At 50.3% G+C, this 26,230-nt stretch overlaps 11 protein-coding genes across 11 annotated transcripts; 7 read left to right on the top strand and 4 right to left on the bottom strand.

Annotated features, from left to right (window-relative positions):
* Positions 1-114: 114 nt before the first annotated feature.
* On the top strand, positions 115-1,647 carry CI109_101926 (uncharacterized protein; the record flags this gene model as incomplete). Its single annotated transcript, XM_032006549.1, has 5 exons — positions 115-217; positions 333-371; positions 436-1,138; positions 1,204-1,363; positions 1,426-1,647. The coding sequence occupies 5 exons, from the start codon at positions 115-117 to the stop codon at positions 1,645-1,647; spliced, it is 1,227 nt and encodes a 408-aa protein (XP_031859218.1).
* A 492-nt stretch (positions 1,648-2,139) lies between these two features.
* On the top strand, positions 2,140-4,430 carry CI109_101925 (uncharacterized protein; the record flags this gene model as incomplete). The annotated part of the gene is made up of 3 exons (XM_032006550.1): positions 2,140-2,168; positions 2,240-2,759; positions 2,868-4,430. The coding sequence occupies 3 exons, from the start codon at positions 2,140-2,142 to the stop codon at positions 4,428-4,430; spliced, it is 2,112 nt and encodes a 703-aa protein (XP_031859219.1).
* Positions 4,431-4,697: 267 nt separating this feature from the next.
* On the bottom strand, positions 4,698-6,688 carry CI109_101924 (citrate synthase, mitochondrial; the record flags this gene model as incomplete). Its single annotated transcript, XM_032006551.1, has 10 exons — positions 4,698-4,763; positions 4,823-4,919; positions 4,972-5,017; positions 5,073-5,199; positions 5,257-5,410; positions 5,467-5,558; positions 5,611-5,901; positions 5,963-6,256; positions 6,330-6,518; positions 6,650-6,688. The coding sequence occupies 10 exons, from the start codon at positions 6,686-6,688 to the stop codon at positions 4,698-4,700; spliced, it is 1,395 nt and encodes a 464-aa protein (XP_031859220.1).
* Positions 6,689-7,078: 390 nt separating this feature from the next.
* On the top strand, positions 7,079-8,850 carry CI109_101923 (uncharacterized protein; the record flags this gene model as incomplete). The annotated part of the gene is made up of 8 exons (XM_032006552.2): positions 7,079-7,106; positions 7,216-7,301; positions 7,364-7,381; positions 7,444-7,449; positions 7,514-7,591; positions 7,668-8,051; positions 8,144-8,344; positions 8,407-8,850. 8 exons carry the CDS (start codon positions 7,079-7,081, stop codon positions 8,848-8,850), a joined length of 1,245 nt encoding a protein of 414 aa, XP_031859221.2.
* A 254-nt stretch (positions 8,851-9,104) lies between these two features.
* On the bottom strand, positions 9,105-10,190 carry CI109_101922 (uncharacterized protein; the record flags this gene model as incomplete). The annotated part of the gene is made up of 3 exons (XM_032006553.1): positions 9,105-9,450; positions 9,511-9,887; positions 10,011-10,190. The coding sequence occupies 3 exons, from the start codon at positions 10,188-10,190 to the stop codon at positions 9,105-9,107; spliced, it is 903 nt and encodes a 300-aa protein (XP_031859222.1).
* Positions 10,191-10,465: 275 nt separating this feature from the next.
* On the top strand, positions 10,466-13,266 carry CI109_101921 (T-complex protein 1 subunit epsilon; the record flags this gene model as incomplete). Its single annotated transcript, XM_032006554.1, has 15 exons — positions 10,466-10,516; positions 10,619-10,644; positions 10,701-10,746; positions 10,804-10,828; positions 10,922-10,957; positions 11,030-11,194; positions 11,349-11,479; positions 11,541-11,608; positions 11,673-12,014; positions 12,146-12,266; positions 12,323-12,508; positions 12,615-12,752; positions 12,811-12,991; positions 13,053-13,157; positions 13,241-13,266. 15 exons carry the CDS (start codon positions 10,466-10,468, stop codon positions 13,264-13,266), a joined length of 1,647 nt encoding a protein of 548 aa, XP_031859223.1.
* A 632-nt stretch (positions 13,267-13,898) lies between these two features.
* On the top strand, positions 13,899-15,843 carry CI109_101920 (uncharacterized protein; the record flags this gene model as incomplete). The annotated part of the gene is made up of 8 exons (XM_032006555.1): positions 13,899-14,042; positions 14,370-14,590; positions 14,813-14,897; positions 14,963-15,036; positions 15,092-15,158; positions 15,246-15,495; positions 15,572-15,624; positions 15,691-15,843. 8 exons carry the CDS (start codon positions 13,899-13,901, stop codon positions 15,841-15,843), a joined length of 1,047 nt encoding a protein of 348 aa, XP_031859224.1.
* A 1,147-nt stretch (positions 15,844-16,990) lies between these two features.
* On the top strand, positions 16,991-19,682 carry CI109_101919 (uncharacterized protein; the record flags this gene model as incomplete). Its single annotated transcript, XM_032006556.2, has 10 exons — positions 16,991-17,018; positions 17,166-17,429; positions 17,670-17,709; positions 17,766-17,913; positions 17,983-18,030; positions 18,116-18,474; positions 18,536-18,599; positions 18,695-18,819; positions 18,890-19,138; positions 19,223-19,682. The coding sequence occupies 10 exons, from the start codon at positions 16,991-16,993 to the stop codon at positions 19,680-19,682; spliced, it is 1,785 nt and encodes a 594-aa protein (XP_031859225.2).
* A 276-nt stretch (positions 19,683-19,958) lies between these two features.
* On the bottom strand, positions 19,959-22,280 carry CI109_101918 (uncharacterized protein; the record flags this gene model as incomplete). Its single annotated transcript, XM_032006557.1, has 10 exons — positions 19,959-20,065; positions 20,125-20,158; positions 20,226-20,605; positions 20,665-20,779; positions 20,838-21,080; positions 21,156-21,210; positions 21,280-21,416; positions 21,500-21,762; positions 21,896-22,048; positions 22,160-22,280. 10 exons carry the CDS (start codon positions 22,278-22,280, stop codon positions 19,959-19,961), a joined length of 1,608 nt encoding a protein of 535 aa, XP_031859226.1.
* Positions 22,281-22,590: 310 nt separating this feature from the next.
* Positions 22,591-24,504, bottom strand: CI109_101917 (protein disulfide-isomerase domain; the record flags this gene model as incomplete). The annotated part of the gene is made up of 12 exons (XM_032006558.1): positions 22,591-22,834; positions 22,895-23,157; positions 23,212-23,421; positions 23,480-23,494; positions 23,557-23,695; positions 23,755-23,833; positions 23,912-23,993; positions 24,055-24,095; positions 24,149-24,171; positions 24,230-24,238; positions 24,298-24,332; positions 24,406-24,504. The coding sequence occupies 12 exons, from the start codon at positions 24,502-24,504 to the stop codon at positions 22,591-22,593; spliced, it is 1,239 nt and encodes a 412-aa protein (XP_031859227.1).
* Positions 24,505-25,073: 569 nt separating this feature from the next.
* On the top strand, positions 25,074-26,011 carry CI109_101916 (uncharacterized protein; the record flags this gene model as incomplete). The annotated part of the gene is made up of 4 exons (XM_032006559.1): positions 25,074-25,208; positions 25,347-25,524; positions 25,607-25,745; positions 25,819-26,011. 4 exons carry the CDS (start codon positions 25,074-25,076, stop codon positions 26,009-26,011), a joined length of 645 nt encoding a protein of 214 aa, XP_031859228.1.
* Between the last annotated feature and the right edge of the window lie 219 nt (positions 26,012-26,230).

Genomic DNA, 26,230 nt, shown 5'->3' with positions numbered 1-26,230 from the left:
CATAACTTGACATCTCCTGTCTCTCTCCAGCTCTTGATTGTCTCTCTTCCCCTCCAATCCACCTCACACCTCCACTTGACGCGTCCACCCAAACACTCGGAGACAAAGGTGAAGATGAACAACCATCCAGGTCATTCTTCAATCGCAGCTCTGTTATATCCCCAAGGAGCGGATGTAAGACCCACAGAGGATACAGAAGGTCATGAGTTGATGGAATGTATGTTGGGTTTCATGTTGCTCTGCATCCATACACATTCGTGATATCTCCTACTTGCATGTTGATCGGCGATACGAAATCCATGTGAGGGATGAGTTAGCTGATCTTCCCGTAGACTTCCAGCACGATTATCATCACGCTGAAGGAGATGCTGGTATGTTTTTCGATTTCGATCAATGCATTATAGCGATATTCTCACGCTAATCACTGTATCGCAGCACGAGCCGACTCAGGATCAAACCTTGTCCCCTTGCCATCAAATGCTATCCCAACACACGACAAGTCTCATGCCGACTCCGAGCCGAAACGATCCAGCGGTAGAGGAGGGCCACCACAACAACATATCGAATTGTCGAAATACCTCGAATCGACAGCGACGGCCACCCCGCCCGCACCTCGGAGTGTGACACCTCCGAACCCTGCCATCCCTATCCCACCGACTCTTGCCCGCATCGCGTCTCAAGCAGCTGCATCGATAGAGATTCCGCAAAGCGCTCTTGCTGGACAAGATGCGATTGAGGAAGCTGCTCTCTTTACGGATTACGGAGATAAGGGTGAGATGGGTGGGAAGAGGAGGAAACAACCGCATGAACGAGCAGGTTGGAAGGAGATGGACGAACAACCTCCAGGAAAGAAGAGACGGTCGAAGAAGGGCGAAAACAACAACAACAACAACAATCACAACAACGCGAATGTCGACGCGATCATTGGAGCAGCTGCGGAGATCGCATATACTGCTCATGGGGCTTCACCTGCTCCTGCACTCGAAGGTCATGGAGATCAACCTCCTCCTCCTCAAGATATGGGTTCGTTATCCGAGTTGAGCAGGATGGCACTACAGGGACCACACGGACAGGTTGACCCTCAAATCGATCCAACCTTGGCATCAGCGGATGAGAAAGACGCTGGCAAGGGTGAAGAGTGAGTAACCGATATTCGAAACTGTAAGACGATTGTATACTGACTTGCGAATCAATGTGCTGCAGCTCAAAACTAAGTCGCGCCGAGCAAAACAAACGTGCCCAACAAGCATATCGACGAAGAAGAGAAGAACACATGAAAAAGCTCGAGCTGGACTCGGCGCGATTGGATCTTGTCAAGCGACAACTGGCGGAGAAAGACGCTGCGTTGCGAGAGGTGGTTCTGGTATGTCAACCCCAACCTGATCAACAAATGCAACGCTGACTATGAGATAACATCGTTCGTAGGCCCTCTCATCAAGCAAGATCGAAGTCGCTGCTCTTCAGACCTCTTTGAAAACGTTTATTCCCCATCTCCCATTATCAATTCTCACGAAAGAAGGACATCTCGTCGTGGATGAATCGGTGCAAGATCGTGATACGAGGAAACCGACTCAAGAAGCTGTGGACAACGCTTTCCAATTACTCAGTGCGCAGAGTAGGGAGTTGGCGAAGCAGACCTTGAAGTAAGGGGTGGCGGGGAGCCAAAGTGGAATACGGTGATCATCGTCGAAGGAGAAGAGAAAAATGTAACTGAAGGGAAAATGGGTTACATCTTGTATAATAGCGTTTGGTTATGTTAGTAGCAGCAGGTAGCAGAGTTGTACCTACATCAATATGGTCGAGAAGTGTGATTGTGTCGACATGAATCGGTTCATAAATGTGTGTATGTCAATGCCAGCAGTGCCGAATCGAAACAAAGTCAAAATGCTACCTGGACATGCTAGGTGGAGGAGGTCCTCGCGACGCGGCTTCGAGTTGGACATGATGTTGCTGCTTCACTTCTCTCTATTTTGTCCGTCTTTGCTTTTCTTGACCTTGCTATCGTTTCCGACATTGACATTCAGATCGACATAGTCGCCCGGCAATCGTATCGCCTTTGATCTAGAGACGACCTCTTTCGCCAAGTCATCTTACCGACGGTCGAAGCCTTCCGTGACCTAACCCACAACGCCAGCCAACATGGACTCGGCTCCCCTTACTCTCAATGTGTAAGTCCTCCTACTAACCATCATATCACCTCACCTCTACTCGACTAACGCCATGTCCTACCACTGTGCAGTCTCTCCATCTCGCCTCAGACCCTCATCCCTACAACACTCCCACCATCATACTCCCCCCTCCCCTCTACCCCGTTACCCGTCCCTCCCCCACCTGACGGATTCACCTTCTCCCCTACTCCGAATTATCCAACGCCATACGGTGCTTTATCTCTCGGTTCCAATGTCTCTCTTCGATTAGGACTGGAGAACACCCATATTAGACAACATGATGTGCTAGGCGTTAAGATGATGGTTGAGATACAAGGACCGAGTGGACGGTACAGGTTAGGCGAGGTGGTACATTCTTCCTCAACCAGTCAACCGCCGCCCACAGACACGAGGGACGACGATGATCAGGCAGCAACAACGCTAGCGACCGATGCGGCAAACGAGACGCTTCCCGAACTCAAGTTTGGAGAATCTGTAGAGATACAGGTGGAAAGCGAGATGAAAGATCTAGGTCTGAACGTCATCATCTGTAGTGTGGCTTGGGAGACTCTAGATGGTAGAAGGACATTTCAGCGGTTCTTGAAGTTCAACGTGTGTATTCAGACTTCGCACCATTCGTTCATTCCCCTCCCGTGCTCCTCATCAGTCAGCTGTCAACGGGTTCAATGCTGATTACGTCTATGTTTGCTCGTGATACAGGTCAATCCTCCTCTCGCTATCAAGACGCGTATTCAAACACCTTCTCATCCGAATCATTCCCTATCTTCTCTCCATCGCGAGGACATCTACCTCGAAATCCTCATGCAGAATGTAGGAGTGGAAGGTATGATACTCCAAAGTGTGAATCTCGAGTCGGTGCAGGGCTTGCTCAGTCGTCCGATCGGTGGTCAATTACAAAAAGAAGGACAAGGGGAAACGTTAATACCGAACGATACGAGACAATACCTGTTCGTCCTGTCTCCCGATGACTCTCCCAGCGATAAAACCGAAATTGGACGATCCTCCTTCCCACCGGTTTATCAAGGAGGAACGATCTTGCCCCTCGGTCGATTGGACGTAACTTGGATTGCGGGACCGTACCATACTCCCGGGAGATTACAAACCTCGACTCTGAACAGACGTGTTCCCCTCGCGCCGGTACAACCGCCATCTTCAACGATAAACAGACCAATCGCTGGACGCGGTGCCATACCTCCAAGTCCGCTGGGTACGCCAGCTAGACAGCAGGGAGGAGGGATGATCAGTCCCAGTCCCAGAGTAGGCGGATTGCCCTCGCTAGGACTTGGCGATGAGGAGGATGACGAGGACGAAGGACAGAAATGGGAATTTGATCTGATGGTAGTTGGAGAGAGGGAGGTTGACGTGGAGCAGGTCTTCGGGTTGCAATTCCGCCTGGGAGTGAGGTCGATCCAACCTATATCACCCAAAGACACCGTGGCCGAGAACAATGAGCGAGACGGCAGCACATCATCATCAACACCGCCATCTCCTCCAAGAATAGCGATCCAATACCTCACTCCTCTCCCACCTCCCTCTGCTCCAACTCCGCTCAGTACCGCACCCACTCTTGCCCTCTCACCACCTTCCAGAACAACCACGCCTCTCTCACCAGCTCCCACGAGCGCTGTGAGTAATCGACCCTTCTCACCTCTCTCACCGTCAACCTCGACATCAAGACCTATGACTCCTCTTTCTTCGCAATTACGACAAGCGGCAGGAAGTCTGATTTCAAGTAGTGTACCGTCTACACCACAACAGGGTGTACCGCCTTCCTTGTTAGGTTTCGGTCAAGATATCCAGCAAGAACAACAGCGGGGAGAAGTGGTATTCCCTCCACCGCCTACGATCGTTCAAACTTCTTTGCAGAAGAACAAACCTCTTCCATCTATCGTCACAGGTGCTGGATCAAGTCGTAAAGGAGATCCAACCTCAACCTCAACCTCGACATCCTCCGCGAATCAATCACTACATCATATAGGCAATTCACTCCTCATCCCTCTCACTTCAGAGATCAAACTTGTTCCGAAGATCGTCAATACTGGACCTAACTATAATGCCGAGGCAGATACACAAGAACAGGAGAAGAGATGGGAAGGGACATATGAATTCGAGTTGAAATTCATGCCTTGGGACGAAGGGTTGGCAGCTCTTGGCGGGATGAGAGTGTTGGTGCTCAATGGGTCTGGGCAAGAGGACGACGAGGTGGGTGGTAGCGTCGTAAGAGAATGGGAGAGTTTGGGAGATGTTTCGGTAGTAGGATAGCGAGTCATTGCAATGTTGTATATAACGATTAGACGTCATGAAAATGTGTGTGTCTAAGCGGTGCTGCCAATCGATTGCTTCCACAAACGAAGCAAGAACACCAGTGGGACTACCGTTCTCCACTGCGTCGCCACAATTGTACAGCCACGCACCACACCGAGTCTATGCAATCCATCCATTTCCCTAAAAATACGGATTGATACGGAATGATGCTCATCTTCCAATGAATACAAAGACCACACCTTTTCGTCACCAACATGCGACTGTTTACTTGTTCTCGAACATCTTCTTGATGGCGTCGGTGGAGTAAGACTTGGGCCTCTCGAGGGGCATCTACGAACAAGCGATATCATCAGTATTCGAACCACCCAACAGACTACTCCCGCACTCACACCAAGAGCTCGGTCCCAGATGAGCTGAGAGACAACACCGAAGGCTCGAGAGACACCGAAGAGAACGGTGTAGAAGTCTTGCTGGTGGAGACCGTAGCTGTGAGATCGTCAGCTAAAATCCGGCTGATATCACCAAAGATATAGCTTACTAGGTGAGGAGGACACCGGAGTGGGCATCCACATTGGGCCAAGGGTCTGGATACAACGATCAGCATATGGTCCACCTCAGACAGAATCTGCCAAGACTCACTCTTGGCCTTACCGGCCTCGAGAAGGATGTTGGGGACGATCTTGTAGATCTGGCCAACAAGCTTGAAGAGGGGGTCGTCGGGAAGGTGCTTGAGGGCGAACTCTCGTTGAGCGGTGTATCGAGGGTCCTACGAGTCATGACACCATTAGTGAAAAGTCTACCTATTGCGATCAATCCCACTTACAGTCTTTCTCAAGACGGCGTGACCGTAACCGGGAACGACCTGACCACCCTTGAGGGTAGACCAGACGTACTCGGCAACCTTCTCGTCAGAGGCATCCTCGCCGATCTGAGCTCGCATCTTCTGGACCCATCGGAGAACCTCCTGGTTGGCAAGACTGAATGACTTGTCAGCAGGCTGCTATACGAGTAGAGCATGTGACTGGTAACTTACCCGTGGAGAGGACCGGCGAGACCGTTAAGGGAGGCGGCGAAAGAAAGGAAGGGGTCCGAAAGAGCGGAACCGACCAAGTGACCGGTGTGGGCCTGTAAATTAGTCAGCACAACTTTGTGCGTGAATTGGCTTGTGAACACTCACAGAGACGTTACCACCCTCGTGGTCAGAGTGGATAGTGATGTACAATCTCAAGAGGTCCACGAACTCGGGGTTCTCACCGTAACCGAGGAGAGTAGCCAAGTTGGCAGAGTAGTCGGCGTTGGGGTCGATGGCGGGGACCTTGCCGTCACCGAAGACGTTTCGGAAGATTCGACCGGCGATAGCGGGGAGCTTGGCGATGAGGTCCATCGAGTCGTCGAAGGTGGTCTTCCAGTACTCCTTCTTGTGGACACCGTTAGAGTAAGCCTTGGCGAAGGCGGAATCGTGGTTAAGCTATCACAACAAAAACCTCGTCAGCAATGTCGGGGCGCGCGAACGGATCGGTATCACTCACAGCGTTAACGGCGATGGAGAACTGAGTCATGGGGTGGAGGGTGTTGGGGCATCGGTCGATGAGCTCCTCAACGAACTTGGGGATCTCGGCACGGGCGGCCCACTCCTGGGAGAGACCCTTGACTTGCTCTTCGGTGGGGACCTCACCAGTGAGGAGGAGCCAGAAGAGACCCTCGGGGAGGGGCTCGGAACCGCCGGGAGCGGTGGGGAGCTTGGCCTGAGCCTCAGGGATGGTGAGACCTCGGAATCGGATACCCTCATCGGCGTCGAGGACGGAACCTTCCCAGATGAGGCCCTGGAAGAGGAGAGAGTGAAGCATTAGCCGAGTGTCTTGGTGTGAAGGGAGGAGACAAGTGTCGCAGACTCACCTTGATACCTCGCATACCACCGTAAGCCTGGTCAACGGTAACCTCACCGAAGCTCTTGCCTCCGTGGGCAGCTCGGACGGCCTTCACATTCTCGATCTCCTTGGGGATGAGCTCGGCCAATCGCTCCTTGAGGGACGGGGCGTGAGCAGCAGGAGTGGAAGCAAAAGTCCTGGCGAAGGAGGGTCGGAGCTGTTGTTTGAGGATATAGTGTTAGCATTGTCAGTCTTATGAGCGGGTGTTGTTATCTGGTGGTTGACTGTTTGTTTCGCGAAACACCACGAGGTTCGGCCGACCGAAGTGGAATGATATAGTTGACTTACCTGAGCTCGAAGGGCGTTACGAGAGACAAACATGCTCATTTTGTGATTTGCAAGGTATGTATGTATTGAGCAGCAAGAGGGAAGCTGGTTAAGGAGAAAAAGACGATAAAGAGAAAAGGGGAAAGTGATTGAGAGATAGAGCCGGGGGGGAACGAACGAACGAGTGACGAGGGTGCAAGTCGCGGAGATGGGGGGAACGGATTACCGCGGTGAAAAGAAATCCACCTAACGCTGTTATTTCGGCAAATGTATCCCAGCTTACATCCGTGTAACAACTTATTTGATATTCCCTTGGGGGAGGAGGGGAGACAGAGAGATGACGTGGATATCTTTCAATGGTATTAGCCGAACATCACCGCAGAGTACCGAACACGTGACTAGAGATATTTCGAACTGCAGCCTGCAACAAGCGATAGAGTTGTATGACTTATGACGATTGGATGTTATGAGATGAAATGTTGGTGACTCTATTCAATACAAGCAGCACCTAGACGTGAGAAAGAAACAGTGAGTCGTGTAGCGAACACGGAACCTGACATGGGGGCTGAGGTACATTCACCCTTCAGTGGTAGCAGACTCGTCCTACTATGACCTCCTCGAGGTGTCGGTCGACGCCACTGAGATCGAGATCAAAAAGGCGTACAAGAAAAAGGTAGGTCGGTCAACGACATGGTGGACTCCTGGAAAATCATTGACAATACGACTGTACTATAGGCCATGCAACATCATCCCGTGCGTCTGTCTGATTCAAAGTAACATGTTGTTGGCTGACCGACCATCGTTCACCTCTTCAGGACAAGGTGAGCTGGTAAAATATGAAATTGATCTTGAGGGATAATTCGCTGACATACAATTCATGATTAGAACCCAGACAACCCCGAAGCCCACGAGACATTTCAACGGATAGGTCAAGCGTACGAGACTCTTTCCAATCCTGATGACGTGAGTTATGCCTTTTTCCTCACTTACATCCCCAAATGTGTAAGCTGAATCTCATGTCCGTATCATCTTCTCGCAGAGAGCAACATACGACCAGTTCGGTCCCGACGGTGCACCGAAAGGCGGTATGGGTCCCGATATGGACATGGACGATCTCTTCGCTTCCATGTTCGGTGGAGGAATGGGCTTTGACCCATTCATGGGTGGTGGCGGAGCTGGATTCTCTTTCGACCCGTCTGGCGGACCGAGCGGTGGGAGAAGACCGAAACCCTCAAGAGGGAGAGATACGACCGTTGCATATGATATAACGATGGAGGAAGCTTTCAAGGGGAAGAAGGTGGTCATGAGTCTTGAGAGAGATAGAGTTTGTGGGGGATGTAAGGGGAGTGGAGCAAGGAGCGGTGTCACTCCCGGAGATTGTTCGAGATGCGAAGCGAAGGGATTCATTCTGACAGATAGACATGTGAGTGTTGTCTTGGAGCATATCTCAGATCGGATCTCATCATGGGAGCTTCCTCATCTACTCCTTGCTGATTGGGTTCTCCCTTCTTGCAGCTTGGCCCCGGTCTCCTTGGAAAGATGAAGACGACATGTCCTGAATGTGATGGCGAAGGCAAACGATTACGGGAGAAGGAGAAGTGCAAGAAGTGTAAAGGCAAAAAGGTGGTGAAGGAGAAGAAGAGAATAGAGTTTATGATCGACCCGGGTACAGAGGATGGGGAGAGGATCGCTCTCAGAGGGGAAGGTGACGAGGCGGTGAGTGGACTAATGCGACAATAGACAGTCAGTCATTGCCTTATACTAATGCTCTGTTGTAGCCCGATATCCCAGCAGGCGATGTAATCTTCCTCATTCGACACCTACCCCATCCATCATTCCGACATCATCCCGGATCCGCAGGCTCACTCCAGATCGTACTATCCATCCGACTCTCCGAATCATTACTGGGTTTCTCACGCGTCCTCTTCATTCATCTTGACGGACGAGGAATACACGTTACTTCTAAACGAGGGGAAAGGATCATCCAGCCCGGTTCGGTCTGGGTGATCAAGGGTGAAGGTATGCCAATCAGAGGGAAGGGAGGGAGGAAAGGTGACATGTACGTGAGATTCGAGGTCGAGTTCCCAACGACAGACTGGGCCAAGGCGTTGGAGTTGGCAGAAACGGAGACAAAGGTCGAGTTGCCAGGGAGAAAACCGGATTTAGCGATCGAAGAGGGCAAGTTGGAGAAGAGAGAGTTGTCAGCGAAACCGGTCAACTAAGGACCGCCCATATAATCAGGTATGATCTGCTCAAGAGTGGAGATATGGATGTTATAAGTTGGGGATGGCGATCCTGTGGAGGGAAGGAGACATATCAAACAATCAATGTAGCATTTATAGATTACATCATAGCAGGATAAAGTCATAATGTCATCACATCTCGTATAGTCATAAAGTCTACCGTCTTTGCCTCTTAGCTGCGTTCTAGAACAAGCTGTACGAGTACTGTGGTCACCGAGCTCGTTCAGCACGCGTTAGACCACTTTGGCTGTTTTGGCCTTTTTCCCTGGTCGATCTTCTCCTTCTGATTTCCGTTTCGCCGCAATTCGATCCGCCTTCGAGCCCACCGCTTCCGTCGAAGCTGTGTTATCTTCGATGGAGATCCGCTGCGACTTGTCCTCCTCTAGCTTCTTCCCCACATCGACGTCTTCTACTTCTTCATTCCCATTTGCGTCCTTTCCCTTGCCCGCCTTCTTCCCCTTCCCTCTCAACTTCCGTCTCGCCAAAACATATTGACACGACACATTCCTCTTTTCCTCGAGACCTAACGGTCTTGTCGAAAGTGTGATTTGCAAATATGGCGAGTGTGTCATTTTTGGTCTGCCACGAATGAGATACAACATCAGCTCATGTAAAACGGGCGAGCACGAGGCGGCTCACTTTGTTCTACCTCCCAATACCCTTGTGAGGTCTCCCATCGTCTCTACCTCCTCCTGGTGCTCTTGCAAAGGAGGAACATGATTCCCACATTCGGTATACTGCCATATCCCTTTGCCTTTCCCCTTCCCCTTCCCCTTCCCTTCTGGATCAGTGCGCTGAAGATCTTTTCGGATCTGGGCGATATATTCCCTCTTGATAAGTTCTACTATCGCAATAAGGCGGGGGGCGGTAGTAGTGCATGGGAGTAAAGTCGTAAGAGAGCGAGGTTTGGAAGGTCCACTTGATTCGGATTGGGATTTATCCGATTTCGGTTGAGCTTGTGGAGACGGAGAAGGAGGAGGGAGGGTATGAAGGACGAGTGGTGTTTTTGGATTTTCCTACAGTTGAAAACACCCGGTGATCAGCTTACACGAGATACACAGAGCAGCTAATAATGGTAGTTATCAGGCAGAATGAGGCAGCCTACACGGTACGGTGGGAATGAAGAACATCTGACTCACCCTCAGATATCTCAGTCCGAACTGAACGTAGGCAGACATTGATCCTCCCGAGGTGATTCTCATCCTATGCGATTCTTCCTCGTCTTTCGCCCTCATCGTCGTTGATGTCTCTGCCATCTTCCCCTTGCCTTTGTTGTTATTAGCTGTCATCGCCTTTGGCTCCTCGGCTTTCTTGGACATTGCTCCAATCTTGACTCCTCAAGTATATTTTGACGCAGTATTGTTATAAACTCATTTCGCCAACAACTTTATCAACCGCCCATCCCTCCAAGTGGAGGTGTAACGCATGCCTAATCTACAGGATCTATTGTGGGTAGAAGGCACGCGACACGCGCGTGGAGGTTCGTAGAACAAGTCGTTTCCAAATTACTATTCTTCATTCAGTACTTTGCGCGACTTTGACTCTTCAGAGTGATTCATATACATCCCAATCAACAACAAAAGCACCTTGTAAGATGTCAATGGATCAGATCAACCCTGGTCAAGCGGTGTACGCTCAAGATGAGGTGAGTCCAAGTCCCACAATTCGAACAGCTTACACGACTTCCTCGGTCGTTGAGGGAAAGGAGAATACGCTGACGATGAAATTTGTGTTAACGTTCAAATAGAACGGTAGACCGTTCATCATTGTTAGGTGAGCTGACGAAAGTACTACCATGGATAAGTTCGGTAGCTGATGCATACATGCAGAGAACAAGGGAAGAAAGTAAGAACGCACGGTTTGGAAGCTATTCGGGTGAGCTGGTTTTCCCACAATCTGAGAGGCAGCTGACATAACGTCACCGTCTTCCAGAGTCATATCCTTGCGGCTCGATCTGGTGAGGTCCTCCTGCTCAAGAAATGATATAGAGACGGGGAATGGGAATAGAAGACGGCGAGATATGGTGCTAATTGTTATAACACTATCACAGTCACCAACATCATCAAATCCTCGCTCGGACCCAGAGGTATGTCTACCTCCAACATCAGACCTCTTTGAGGCTATATGATCGTTGTAACCACAACTGACCGCTACACAGGCCTCGACAAGATCCTCATCTCTCCCGATGGCGATATCACAGTGACAAACGACGGTGCGACCATCCTCGGACAAATGGAGGTGGACCACCAGATCGCCAAGCTGTTGGTGGAGGTTTCAAAATCGCAGGACGATGAGATTGGAGATGGTACCACTGGTGTTGTCGGTGAGTGTGACATTTCCAGTATCCACAGTACGGAGTGCAAGGAGAGCATGCGGCGATCTTCTGTCTCAGAAAGAGGCCAAACGATGGACCCTACCCTGGATTGAAGTCCCTGCGTACTGGAAATGAGAGAGCTGACATGTTCAATTCTACACAGTCCTTGCTGGTGCGTTATTGTCTTCCGCTCTCACACTTCTCGAGCGAGGAATACATCCTATCAGAATTGCGGACGGTTACGAGAAGGCTTGTGAGGTTGCTATCCAGGAGTTGGACAGAGTTGCGGACACGGTGCGTGAAATACATTGCTTCATTCGACGTCCAACTGACTAATCTGGTCTTCATATCACAGATCGAGTTCAGCAAAGAGGACACATCAAACTTGCTCAAGACTGCCAAGACGAGTTTGGGAAGCAAAATGTGAGTTTTCTCGACGTAATGTTATGACATCTAATCAATACTGACCCATCTGCGCATTTGACAGCGTCTCCATCGCCCACGACAAATTCGCCTCTATCGCTGTTGACGCCGTCCTTTCCGTCGCTGACCTCGCTCGACGGGATGTCGACTTCGAGCTCATCAAAGTTGACGGTAAAGTCGGTGGATCACTCGAAGACACTTCGCTTGTTAAGGGTGTCGTCATCGACAAAGACATGTCTCACCCCCAAATGCCTACGACCGTTCGAGATGCCAAGATTGCAATCTTGACATGCCCCTTCGAGCCTCCTAGACCTAAGACGAAGCACAAGTTGGACATTGAGAGTGTTGAGGAGTACAAGAAGTTGAGAGAGTACGAGAAAGAGAAGTTCTTGGACATGATCAAGATGTGAGTGGCTTTCTGGACCGATTTCCACTACACGAATCGAGATGTGTACTTGCACAGACCAAGATTGTCGTCCTGCCTGGCGCAAGCGAAGGCTAATTCGGAGCAGAAAGCTGATATACTACTTCATCCAGGGTCAAGGACACCGGTGCTAACCTTGTCATCTGTCAATGGGGTTTTGACGACGAGGCCAACCATTTGCTTATGCAAAACGAGCTTCCTGCTGTCCGATGGGTCGGTGGACCTGAGATCGAGGTGAGCTGGCGCGGCATTGATGGTTGTCGAACTTCAGCTGACACCCGTGTTCACAGCTCATTGCGATCGCAACAAACGGTCGCATTGTCCCTCGATTCGAGGACCTGACAGCCGACAAGCTCGGTCGTGCGGGTTTGGTCAGGGAGTTGACTTTCGGAACAACAAGAGATAAGATGTTGGTCATTGAAGAGTGTGCGAACACCCGAGCTGTGACCGTCTTTGTGCGAGGTAGTAACAAGATGGTGAGTCTCATTTGAGAAACAGACGCGGAGTACCATGGGTGTCTTTGCGTGTTCCACCTCGTCGCTCGTTGCCCAATATAATTGCTGACATTTGTGATTCCCGCAGATCATCGACGAGGCCAAGCGAGCTCTTCACGATGCCATCTGTGTTGTGCGAAATTTGGTCAAGGACAACAGAGTGGTGTACGGTGGTGGTGCAGCAGAGATCTGCGCGTCGGTCGCTGTCTCCAAGAAGGCTGACGAGGTAAGTGTTCAACGATTACTTTCGTACCTTTCCAGTGTCTGACATTCCCTTTGCGCAGATCCCCACCATCGAGCAATACGCCATGCGAGCATTCGCCAATGCCCTGGACGCCATCCCCCTTGCCCTTGCTGAGAACTCTGGTCTTTCACCGATTGACACCCTTGCGGACGTGAAGAGTCGACAAGTGACTGAGAAGAACCCTCGATTGGGTATCGATTGTCTCGGCCGAGGAGAGAACGGTGAGTGTGCTCGAGTGATGACAGGTTAGAAGAGTAAATTTGACATTGTGCATTTTCGTAGACATGAAAGCGCAATTCGTCTACGACCCCTTGATCTCAAAGAGACAACAGTTCTTGTTGGCTACACAGGTTGTGAGGATGATCTTGCGAGTGGACGATGTGATAGGTGAGTAGCACTTTGATTGACCCTTTCAGGTCGTTTTGTGGATGCCCCGCTGACGTCTATCTGTTTTCAATGACGTTTTATAGATGCATCAGCTTTCGCAGAAGAGTAATAGGTGAAAAGCGGTGCGGAGTAGTGCAGGGGGGCCAAGTCCAGGTTAGGTTGGTGGGAGGCAGGTCGCAGCACAATCATATGAAATGAGAAGATGTATGAGATCATTGTTTCTTTCCCTCGATGCATATAGATATATATCCCTGGTTTTGATGGAGTGCATGATGCATGATTCCTGACTTTATATATATTCTGGCGGGGGAGAAGGACGAGTGTGGGGTTGAACGGTTGAACCGATGAATGCCGAAAGTATGCTAAAGATCATTAGACCGGGCCGGACCCTTGATAGGGATAATGTATGACGTGCGGCAATACAAGGGAGGGGGAGGGGGGGAGCAATAGCGGGGGAATTCGGTCCGTATCTCCCATCTGCCAACTGTTGTCTGGTATACTCGAGTATTCCTATCCACCTCCGTTCTTTGACAACCGCCCGATATCTTATCCGTTAAATTCATTCCATTCCGCATCCACCACCACCACCACCACCACCACTACCATCTCAAAAAGTATCCATCCCAACAAACAGACATCATATTCATTTCTTGATTTACTTGTCAACATCAACTGATACAACTTCACAGCACAGTACAGTACTCAGCACCAACCCATATCCCACACTCCACCACCAGCACAATGTCTAACCAAGCTACTCTCGGAGCCGACCTCGAACCCCCTTCCACCGACTTGATCACCCTCACCCGACACATCTTGTCCCAGCAATATGCCCTCGGTGAAGATGCCACAGGTGATTTGACCATGTTGCTGATCGCGATCCAGGTGAGTCAGAAAGAGTATTGGCGTACCGTTACGGAGAGTAAAAGAGCTGACAAGTGGTCTTAATTCCTTCTTCTTTGATTTTCCCTCCGACGTTGCTCTTGTGACGATGTTCTGCTACTCTTCCCCACAAATGGTACACTATGATTTGTATGGTGATCTCCTGCCTTCCAACACGCGCTTCTGCCACTCTGCTCCCTACGTATGGCTGCATGGACCGATGTGCTCCACTATCCCTCCCCTGCACTTCTTTCCTCACGTACCGACCTCTTCTATTCTCTCCCCTTTGTCTACCCGTCCTTGCCTCGCACTATGCGGTCGGCTCGATAGGTAACATCCAAATACATCGCTTCCAACGTCCGAAAAGCCCGACTTATCAATCTCGTCGGTCTCGCCGGTGCCTCCAATGTTCAAGGTGAAGATCAAAAGAAGCTCGACGTCCTTTCCAACGATATCATGGTCAACGCGTTGAGAGCGAGCGGTAAAGTCAGTGTGATGGTCAGCGAGGAGATTGATGATGCGATCATTGTCGGCGGAAGTAAGGGTACTTAGTGAGTATCTTACTCCTATTTTGGAAGCTCTTGTGGTGCGATATCCTTTCCCTTCCCTCTGCTGTTACGCAGGGCGGAACTTCCTTCTCGGAAGCAGCCTCTCGCCGTCTCTTATCCTCAGATAGGCCGATTCAAAGGATACAAGCTTGACTTTTCTGCAGCGATGCATGAGCTACTCTTGCAGCAATATATCATGTACACGTGGCTGACTCCTCACCCCAGCTGTGTCGTCTTCGACCCTCTCGATGGTTCCAGTAACATCGACGCGGGTGTCAACGTCGGTACCATCTTCGGTGTCTACAAGGTGGTGAGTAACGAGATCCCGATCCAGTAGTCTCTTCGCAAAGGCTGACAACTCGTTTTGGCCTATAGAGGGAGGGCTCTAGCGGTTCTATCGAGGACGTCCTTCGACCCGGAAAGGAGATGGTCGCTGCTGGTTACACCATGTAAGTGCGCTGGCTGCTGCTCCGACGATACATAACTGACGGAGAGATGATTTAGGTACGGTTCCTCTTGTAACCTTGTCTTGTCCACTGGCCAGGGTGTCGACGGTTTCACTCTTGACGAGGTGAGTGTGGTATCTGACTACAAAGTTTTGGTCTCAAAATCTAGCCATCCCTTCTGAAGATGCAAGGCTAACGTCCTCTTTCGACAGGCCCTCGGAGAGTTCATCCTCACCCACCCTGAGATCAAGATCCCTTCCCGAGGCAAGATCTACTCCTTCAACGAAGGAAACTCTCTCCACTTCTACCCCCCTACCAACTCTTACCTCGAGAGCATCAAATACCCCAGCAACGGCAAGCCTTACTCTGCGCGATACATTGGTTCAATGGTGGCGGACGTTCACAGGACTCTGTTGTACGGAGGTATCTTTGGTTACCCCGATGACAAGAAGAGCAAGGATGGTGAGTATATCCGGTAATTGCCGGCAAGTCAAAGCCGGCATATGGAAGAATCGATGGCTGATATCTTTGCTTGTAGGTAAATTGAGAATGCTCTACGAGGCTTTCCCCATGGCTTTCCTCACCGAGCAGGTAAGTGATAGCTTGCGACTTGAGCAGTGAGACCACAGAATGAAGCTGATCTTTTTGATGCAACAGGCTGGCGGTGTTGCTACAACCGGTACTCAACGTATTCTCGATATCGTCCCTCCTAACATCCATGGTCGATGCCCCGTCTTCCTCGGCAGCAGTGACGATGTGGAGGACTTGAAGAAGTTCTACGCCGATTACGATGGTGAGAAGAGGTGGTAAAGACAGGAAGAAGTTATCATATATGGTGTCATGAAGTAGATGTAGTCAGTTGGGCTTTATGGTGTGATTGTTCGATCAATGCATGTTTTGTCAGTCCAACGGTGTGAGTGGGAGTGTACTGATTCGACGGTCATATGACTCTTGATAGCAGTTACGTGGGGGGCGCTGGGTGTAGCAGACGAGTAGTAATAGGCATGTGCTGCTCGGGCCGTACTGTTTGGGTTCGGATGCGATACACGATGTGTGCATACGGGTACGTGCACTGCGCACGGGCTTACAGGGATCACATGTTGTGTGCCTATCTGCAACTGTTGCTTGACGACGATCATGCACGGTGAATCAGACACAGGAAACATACCAAGCTTAGGTATAAGAATCAGCATAAAGCATCCGATGACAATAATCTCTTGAATTGACTCTGTGCCGATCCTTGCGACATCGCATCTCTCATGTAGAATTAAAGTTTTGGTTCGTCGAATTCGAATTCAAATTTCCGTACGGTAGCTGGAGAGGAGAAGAGAAAAGACTCACCGGCCGGGTTGTCGTAATTGTCCTAACTTCCCGTTCCGGCTTTGTTTACGACTTTGTGACAAGGGTCGAGTCTAATCAATTGAGATTTTCGTACGGTTCTGTACTTGTTCCCTCCTAAGCTACAAGGGCTATTAGTGTCTAGCATCGCGTAGGAGCTTCGGTGTACACATGCATGCGTGCGATATGCGAGCCGATACAGGGATTTGCAGTCTCGTCTCTCTCCCTCCCGATGTGATGATGTCCAATAATCAGGGTTCAAACAGCGGTCTAACCTGATCGACTTGCGTGAAAGAGCAAAGAGCCGATGGGGTGACTGACTAAGGTCCATCCATAAGGACATACGTCTTAGTCGTCTGATTTTGTTCCAAGAGTTGTTTTGATCGTTGCGTCTGCGATCATACATCTGAACATTGAACTTTGAACGTTGCAAGTCACCTTCTTCTTGCTACTACTTCTACCATCTTGTTCATCTTCAACAAGAGCCAAGCCAAGTCACAGGATAGTATAAGCTAGGATAGAGAGCGACGTTGGAATTAGCGGTGACCAGAATCCGCGTTCGTATAGTATAACAAAGGTGAGACATTGTTACGGTATATCATCGCCTACTCAAGCCAAGATGCTTGGTCGGAAGAGCGAAACGCTAAGTGTCATATATTCATTCATTAGAAGACGACGTCAACGGCTTCATTTCCCAATTACCACCTACATTATAGTGATTCACCTTTCCGCTTGGTCAAAACCAACTTCATCCTGGAATCAAGCACAGTGACAATAATCAGCTTGTGAGCCAGAGCGACCGATTTCGCCCTCTCTCTATCCAACATCGACAGCCCCACCACCTACAACTTACTACGGGCCGACAACAAATCACACGATGCCATCTCACGCCCTCCCCTCACGAGCAATCACCACTCTCCTCCTCGTCTCTTCCTCTCTGGCACCTTACACCTCGGCACAATCAACCACTTCAAGCGCAGATGCGACGAGGTATACGTCCAAGTCGACTCTGAAGTTGGCGAGACGTTATATCGGTAATGATTTCATGGACAAGTTTGGTGAGTGTTCGGTTTCTTGGCTAGACTCGAGCTTGGGGCGAGAGGAAGGTTGAGAAGGATGAATGTGGGCTGTAGCTGGGAGACGATCCGAAAGAAAAGTCTTGGTGAGAGGCGGATCAAAAGAAGGATATGGTCCCCTTGAACATGGTCTCATCGTCGGGGTCAATATTGAAGTTTGAGCTGCAAGACAGTTGGTCACGACGTGATTCAAATACTGACCTGACTACTTCACGCTTTCAGACTTCTTCACGGCCGACGACCCAACACAAGGCTACGTCAAGTGAGTCCATACAATCTTCGCTATGAATTGGAAGTTTCGAACTGACGCTCTCGTAGCTACGTATCAAAATCCGATGCGTCGGACGCAAGTCTCGTCGACGTCCAATCGGACAACACGTTCATCATGCGTGCCGATTCATCGAACACTGCGAGCGGACGAGGGAGGGACAGTGTCCGAATCAGCAGTAAAGAGAAGTTTGCCGATGTGAGTTCAGGTGTATAATGCGGTTAGGGGATTCACATGGAGTATGGCGCTGATAAGTGCCTCAAATAGGGAGTCTACATTCTCGATCTGAACCATATGCCTGTCGGATGTGGAACTGTGAGTGTCGTCGTTCAATCTGACTCGAGCACCTAGTGTAAACTGCTATCTCTGCCGGAGCTGACTGTTATCTCTCCCTCAACAGTGGCCTGCGTTCTGGACAGTGACCAAGGACGGTTGGCCTGCAGGTGGCGAGATCGATATTCTTGAAGGAGCGAACGGTCTCCCCCTCGCTGGATCTGCAGCATACAACGCTACCACCGGTCTCTCTGCCAACCCCCTACCTCAAATAGCCAATGTCGCCGCCCTTCATACTTCCGAAACGTGTGAATTGCAAGGTGGAACATACATGAGTGGAAGTCAGGGTCTATCCCAGTGCAGTGCCTATGTCTCGGGCAATACGGGATGTGGTGTTAGGATGACAGACCCCGGGAATGGAACGTATGGTGGACCGATCAATGGTGTAGGAGGCGGATGGTATGCGATGTGGAGAGATTTGAAAAAGTGAGTGGGGACGGTGACATGTCTGCAAAGAAAGCAGGAATTGACAGTCGCTGCAATGTAGCTCTGGTGGTGTATACGTTTACTTCTGGCCTCGAACCTCGCCCAACGTCCCCGAGGACGTAAGAGTGAGTGACTTCCTTGCCAACCACGGGCGTGATCCGAATTTCTACCTGCCACGTCCGGCTTCACAAAGGCATAGCTGACGTGATCTGCTCCATAGAACCCCAACACTGCTACCACCAACACTGCCAACTGGGGTATCCCCGCTGCTAACTTAACCGTGCCATGTCGAGGCGACTTCAACAACCATGTGATCGTGTTTGACATCACATTCTGTGGAGACTAGTGAGTTTGACTATTGAGAGATCCAGTCGTACATCTGCCATGTGGCTAACCTTGCCAAAACCGTACTTAGCGCCGGATCGACCTACGCTTCAACCGGTTGTCCCTCATCGTGCAGGAACTTTGTCCAGAACTTCCCCGCCGCGTTCTCCGAAGCGTATTGGTCTCTCAACTCTCTCCGAGTCTACACCGCTTCTGGAAAAGCAGCTTCGGGCGCATCTCTCTCTACAGGAGCGATCGTTGGTATTGTCATTGGTGCTGTGGCGGCGCTCGTCATTGCTGGTTTGGTGTTCTGGAGATACAAGACCAGTCGAAACAAGAGGTGAGTGACGTCTTCTTCCCATCAGGGAGAATGGCTGGGAAGGAAGACAGAATGGATGCTGATTAGATTTGTCTACGGTTTTAGGCGACAAAACAAGGTGATGATGGATAACGATCCTGCCGTCATCCCTGAAGGACCATACACTTTCCTCGCTTCTCGTAAACCCAGATTAGGCCCTACCACTCTCGCTCCCGGGCGAACTGCCCGACACTTACTCGATGGCGAGACACCTTCCGGTGCCGCATCCGCCACGGCATTGGGCAATGTCACACCTCTACGAGGCGCTGGCGCCGGGACGAGTCGTGGATCTCCTTCAGGTTCAGATTCAAGTTTCAAACATTATCACGAGAATCCTACACCAACTTCGTTCTTGCCTGCGGTCATACATACGCGAGACGCTTCAACGAGAAGTTCGTTCTCGGCTCCTTCACCTGCGAAGCAGAGCGTCAAGGCTTCACCAGCAAAGAACAGCTTTGTCGCCAAAGCTGCGGGTAGGGAGTCGACGCCCACCAAAGCGATCGGAGGAAGCAGTTGGATCGGATAGAGCGGCTCACTGCTTGCAAATTGGCGGACCGAGGAGAAGGGTATTGCTAGCTTGATATAGACGGAAGTGGCTCCTGGTCGGAAAGAGTGGGAGGGAGGACCGTGAGCGTCATCGGAGTTCAAGTGCAGATGTACAACTAGACAGACAGGCGGATCTCATAATCAATCAATATTACTATTTTCTTCCATAGTGTGCTCGCTTAATCATTTCGTTTCATAATATCTCATACCTCTGCATCTGTTGACATTCTATCTCTCTCAATCACTTCCGCAACATCTACAAATCACCCATGTCGTCCATGTCATCTGCGTCATTCTCACTGCCTTGAATAAGTTGAGCGATCTCTCTGTCTCGCTCTCGAGCATCAGCAGCCGTGTCGAGTTCTGTCCAGAAAGCCGTCCAGTCAGCTAATGATCTCACTAACAGGAAACCTGAAGCTCACCCTTGCGATGCGCGTTGGGTGGATATCGCATTGCCTGTGAACGATACTCAGGTCAGCCACGACTCTGCACACGTCGACTTCAGCTCCGATGTTGCACTCACCCTAACACTCTCGTTGTACACCTGGGTGCAGTAGTTAACCCTCTTGTTGAATTGGTTGGCCGGAACGTCGGTTTCATAAACATCACTTGCGACCTTTGATTGCATCCAACCACCTTGATGATCGATCGTTGCGTCAATCACACCATCCTTGATCGCCTTGGCCACAATGTACTCTGTATCTTCCTCCGAGTCGAGATGGAGTTTGATGCACACGTCCGCAAGCGAGATACGAGAGTAGGCGAGGGTGATAGTTCGGAGAGCGGTCTTGATGACGAAATGACGGAGTCGGAGGATAAGGAAGTGGGTCGAATCGGCGAGGAAGACGGCTTCGTGGGTTTGGAAAGCCTTTTGGAAGGCAGTGACATCTCCGACTCGGACAGCTAGACACGGACACGCTTGATTAGCACGATGTACACAGCACAGCGTGGAGTCGACTAACCTTGCACAATCTGGAAGTAGGGGATGAGAGCCTGCTTGAGAACAGGTTTCCTGAACAAAGCTCGGTCGGGTATGACACCAGTGAGGAGAACAACGATGATGAAGTATTTGTGGATCTACATCATGGGATCGATCAGCTTCAACCTTCTTTCTGAGGGTGCTGATGCAACTCACCAATTGCACGAAACCTGGAGCAACCTCATCTTTGGGTGCTCTCCTGATAGCTGTCTGGAGGTATGACCTCGCCTGAGAGTAGTTGAGCTGGATAGCCCGGAGTCGACCAGCGTAGAAGAGCCATCTGACAGTCTGAGCTTGGTTCGCAGCGCCGAGGAATGTGGTCTTGGCAATGAGCTTGTCTGCTTGGTCGTATTGCTGAGAGGCGAGATAAGATCGGAGAAGGAGGTTGATGACGGTGACCTAGCAAGTGGGACAAGAAGATTCAGTCAGCTCTCGGTACGAACTATCGGGTCCGGTCACGATGGAGAAGCTCACCTCGAGAGTCTCATCCTTTCGAAGTGCAGCAGTTTGTCGAATAGCCAAGAACGATCTATACATGGTACAAAGTAAGCATGAAGCTGGACCACACGCCAAAAGAAGCAGGGGCGTGACCACTCACGGTTGTAGCTCTGCCAATCTTCCTTGGATCTCGTATGATCGTGCGAGGTAAAACCATATCTTTGCAGCGATCTGATCCATTGTCCGTCTGTTCAACGAGCTGATGACTTCCGTAGTCTCCAAAGCGAATTCTCCCGCCTACGCGAAGTGATCATCATTGTCCGTCAGCTCCCAAGTCGTAAGACATGTCCTCCCCCTTACACGACAAGAAGCGGACTCACCTCCTTCACTCGACCAGCATCAAGGTTGAGCAAGATCACCAATAATCTGATATACATCACTCCTTCAGGCAGGAGATCACCACTCGCTCCATCGATAGGAGGTGTAAACTTCTTCTTGCTAGCAGGCGTAGTTGTCCCTTCGGCAGTCGTAGTGGTTGTCGCCGCTGGTGCAGGGTCGACCTCCATCTCCTCTGTCGAGGAAGGTTTGGATGAGGGGAGAGAAGAGAAAATGTCGGATGCGATGAGGGATTGACCGGTTTTAGCTGTGGGAGGAAGGGGAAATATGAATCAGCGTTAAGGACAGCAAGTGAAGAGAACGAACGCAGTGCTTAATCCTCCTTAACCAACTTGGCCTCAGGAGCAAGCAAGTGGGAGACGGTAGGAAGTCACACTTACATCCTTTAGGGAATGCCTGATCTAATACACTCTTCAAGACCTCTTTCGTCAACCTTTTCCTCAGCGTCGTGAGCGTTCTTAATACTCGGATCGTGAATCGAGGTTCGATGGAAGTAACTGCTCGACCGATGAGTGTGATGTTGTTGAGGATCTCTACATAATACAATATCCGAGGTAGACGTCAGCTCTACTATCAACCTCACACTCAAGGTGAACGCGAGTCGTTCAAACTGGATCTGATAAGGGAGAGAGGTCTTAACGTACCATCTTCAACGCTCAGAACAGGAACCTCGATGACGGGCTTCTCAACTTCCTCTTCCTCCGTCTTCTTCTCTTCTTCAGCAACCTTGGGGTCCGTCAGTTTAGCGGTGGGGTTTTTGGCCATCGTGACTGGTGATATGCAACGATATGAGGAGGAGAGAGGTAATATCAGACTGAGATTGAAGTTATGGAAATGAACAACGTCACAGTTGGTTTGAGGTTGGCGACGCGCAAGCTGACATCGTGGCGAATGTGGCACTTTTCATTATAACCTAAACTCGATGCATTTCTTATCCACGCTGCTGCTGCTGTATCTGATGGCGATCGAGCCATGACGGTATGCATTTCATCGTAACAATGCTTCACTAGCTACTGATCTACCTCTTCTTATCCGCTTACATCCACCGTGACTCCATTCTTTCATCGTTTACCGCTTAAAGCTCCTCCTTGATCTGCTTCACCTTGTCCTGCACAGCGTCCGCAAATTGATCCACACCGTCCCTGACTTGACCAGGCACTTGCTTAGCAGCGGCTGCCGCATCACCAAGAGCTTCTCCCGCAGCGTCGTAAGCCTCCTCGGCCTTCTTGATAGCGAAAGCAGAGAGGATGTTGGCCTTGACCTTGAGCTCGTCGAGCTTGGTAGGTGCAAGCGAAGGAGAAGCAAGGAGACCAGCGATCCTAAAATCAACAACTTTAGCTTCGTCACGTCATCACATAATGAAGTGGTGTTTAGCTCACCTGGCTTGCTCCTTGACGACCCACCCTTCACCCTTCTCGAGGACCCGCTCCATAGCCTTGACGTAGTACTCGGCGGAGACGTTGGCCTTCTTGTCGGTCAAAGTACCGATGTACTCCCTGGCCTTGTTGAGGATATCAGGTCGCTCAAGAAGCTTGGCGGAGAAGAAAGAAGAGGCGAGGGTGTCGAGAGTAAGGACTTTGCCGGCGGTCTCGGAGAGGAGACCAGTGACAGTTCGGTGAGTACCGCAGTGCTCGTTGAGGTACTGCACGACGACATCGACATCAGCGCTGGTCACAACGAGCACGTCTCAACTCACCTCGATGAATTGTTCCTCAGTCCTACCGCTGCTATACATGATAGGCTCCGCTCCGCCCTTGGGGAAGAACTTGATGGTGGGGAAACTTCGGACATCATATTTGGCAGCGACGGGCTTGTTCTGAGCCTCATCGGCATCCATTTGAGCGACAACACAATCAGACTCGGAGGAGAACGCCTTGGCGACCTTCTCGTAGGCGGGTTTCATGTTCTATATTCAACCAATCAGTTAGCTTCGCGATTCATAAACGGCAAGAGACTCTGCATACCTTGCAGTGGCCGCACTGTGGAAAGTTGATGTTGGTCAGCCTGTGCATATCTCAGCAGGGGAAAGAGGACTACTCACCCAAGGAGCGGTAAAAGCGACCAAGACGTTCTTGTTGTCATCCAAAGCGATATCATCAAAGTTGGTAGCATCGAGCTGGACGGCGGCGGGAGGAGCAGGGGGCTTAATCTTAGACTTGACACCGGACTCCTTGGTAACGCTGAGAGACGAATGTCGTCAGCGGATATACAGGACTGCTGTACGGGTGACTGAACATACAATCCAACAAGAGAGTCGAGGTCTCGTCCGGAACTGTAGTCAACGGGTTTGGAAGATCCGGCAGGGAACCACTTGATAGCTACGAAAGGACAATGTCAGCATTTGCCACTGAAAGCGAAACAGACTGTTCGGAAGGTAAGGGGAGGTGCAGACATACTGGGGAAACCCTTCACGTCGTATCTGCTTCCAAGCTCTCGACCAACACCGTCTGCATCAGTCTTAGCAATCACCACCTTGTCCTGTAGTATCACCAAAAGGTCAGTTCGCGGTTCGTCTTGTTGAGTGAATGAATAAACGAACGGTGGGGAATGCATCGGCAAGTTGCTCGTATGTTGGTGCGACTGTTGTCCGATCAGCTAGGCTTTTCATCCATGACGATCACAACTGGACTTACGGTTCTTGCAGTGTCCACACCATCTGTGTTTCGATCACTTACTCAGCAACTAATCCTCCCACTTCGATCGACAAGACTTACGGTGCGTAACTGCACAAGGGAATTTCGTCAGCGTGCACGAACCACCGCTGTTGTATAAGCCGACTCACAATTCTACCAAAGCAGGCCGGTCACCTCCTACATACTAGACAAGCAGAAGCACGATCAGCAAGACATTCGGTGGAAGACCAAAAAAACGGCCCATATATAGAACTTACTTGGTCGAAATTGGTTGTATCGAGATCGATGACGTTGCTTGCGCTCACAAGGGATGCAAAGGCCAATAGTGATGCTGAGAGGGTGTATGTGAACCTCATTTCGTTACTGTATCTCTGTACGTTGTTAGAGATAGAAGTGAAGTTGTACACAACAGAGATGAGATGTGGAATAAAGTTGGTAAGCTTTGTGTCGCGTTCTACGCTCCACGTCACACACCACACACCTTCATCTCGTCATTCCATTACCTGACGCTACTTTTGGGTGGAGGCGGCAGTTGAGATATTCTAATTTACCGATCTATTCCTCTTCTTACGCTTTCAACACTTGTACTACAACATCGTTCACAAACGCCATGTCATGCTCTATCACCCATATCCCAGTTATGCAATTGAGAGGAGACACCCGAAGTCGCAGCAAGCTGCGTTTGTGAAACTAAGAAAAGCTCACAATAAACTCCTCTCGCTTTACATCCTTTGTGGATCGGAATCACCCTCATTCGCTCGCTGTGTCACAGGAGAAAGGTTGGGTGTTACAGCTCGTCGCACAAAGTCATTCAGTGCTTACAATGTCGGACTTTTGAGCTTCTGTCGCTTCTACATCGCTCATCGCTCACAAGACAAACTCACCTACTCACATAACCTGACCATTCCAGGTCTAGCACCATATCATGGCACCCTCACGGACTACAGGTCTGCCCTATCATCTCGGCTACCCGATCGTATCATGCATCTTCCTCGCCATCGCTGCGTTCTCTAGCGCAGATTCAGTATGGTATGTCTCCGTCACTACGTCAAGCGAGGTGGTAAGTCTAGTCTGATTCAACTCCGACTCCCCCCCCCCCACACAAATCAGGACAAGGAACTCCTACACTCCGAATGATGTGATTGCCGATTGACCTAGCTCACTATATTGACACTGAATGGTTCCTCCTACTGGACAGATCCGATTCGCCTCTCAAAACTATTGCGGCTACACCGTTTCCAACCTCGTCATCACAGAGAAGATGGGCTGTATTTTCCGGGGCTTTCAATGGCAGATCCCAGTCGGTTACTTCGGTTTCACGATCCCTAACGATATCAATCTCAATCTGGGTAGAGTGGCGGTCACCTCTGTTGTTGGTAAGTATGGTTTCGGCTCGATGCGACATTTGACTTGCGGCCTGAATCTTGCTGATGAGAACGATTTCTTCGTTACAAACAGCCTTTTGTTTGGTCATCGCCTCAGGCTTGATTCACGCTTATTCCATTCGATACTCATACCAAGTCGATCCAGAACCGAACAAGGACAAGTTGTACAGTCTCGTCCAAATACACCTTCTCACCGTGTCCGTCTGCTTCATGTAAGTATCTCCCATACACACCAGACACGCCCGTTGGGGGAGTTCTTGGCTGATCGTAGGTGTTTGCCACTAGCTTCACATGGGTAGCTTTCATCGCTCAAGCTGCTATAGTCGGTCATGCAATTTCCCAATCGAACAACCTTATCACACAGGGCGGAGTAGAGGTCAGCTGGGGCCAGAGCGTATGGCTAGTGTTGGCTTCTGCTTTTGTACATTTCGGTTGGGGTTATGAGGCAGTCAGATGGAGGGCGATTTTGCTCGCATGAGAGAGCAGGTCACGAACTGCGTTAGAGTCCTAAGGATGTGCGAGATGGATGAACACGCAGACTTGGAGTCATTTCGACGAATTGGACCCGTATGACATAGGGAGACTATAATAGTGAATATAGAAAAACGCTTATCGACTATAAATGATGAGAGACAAAGTGAACATGACAATGTGGAAACTAATGCGAAATACAACCCATGCGAAACTCTAAAAGTAG

Source organism: Kwoniella shandongensis, chromosome 3 (genome assembly GCF_008629635.2).
Source record: "Kwoniella shandongensis chromosome 3, complete sequence".
NCBI lineage: Eukaryota > Fungi > Basidiomycota > Tremellomycetes > Tremellales > Cryptococcaceae > Kwoniella > Kwoniella shandongensis.
This window is presented reverse-complemented; position numbering and strand designations above follow the sequence as displayed.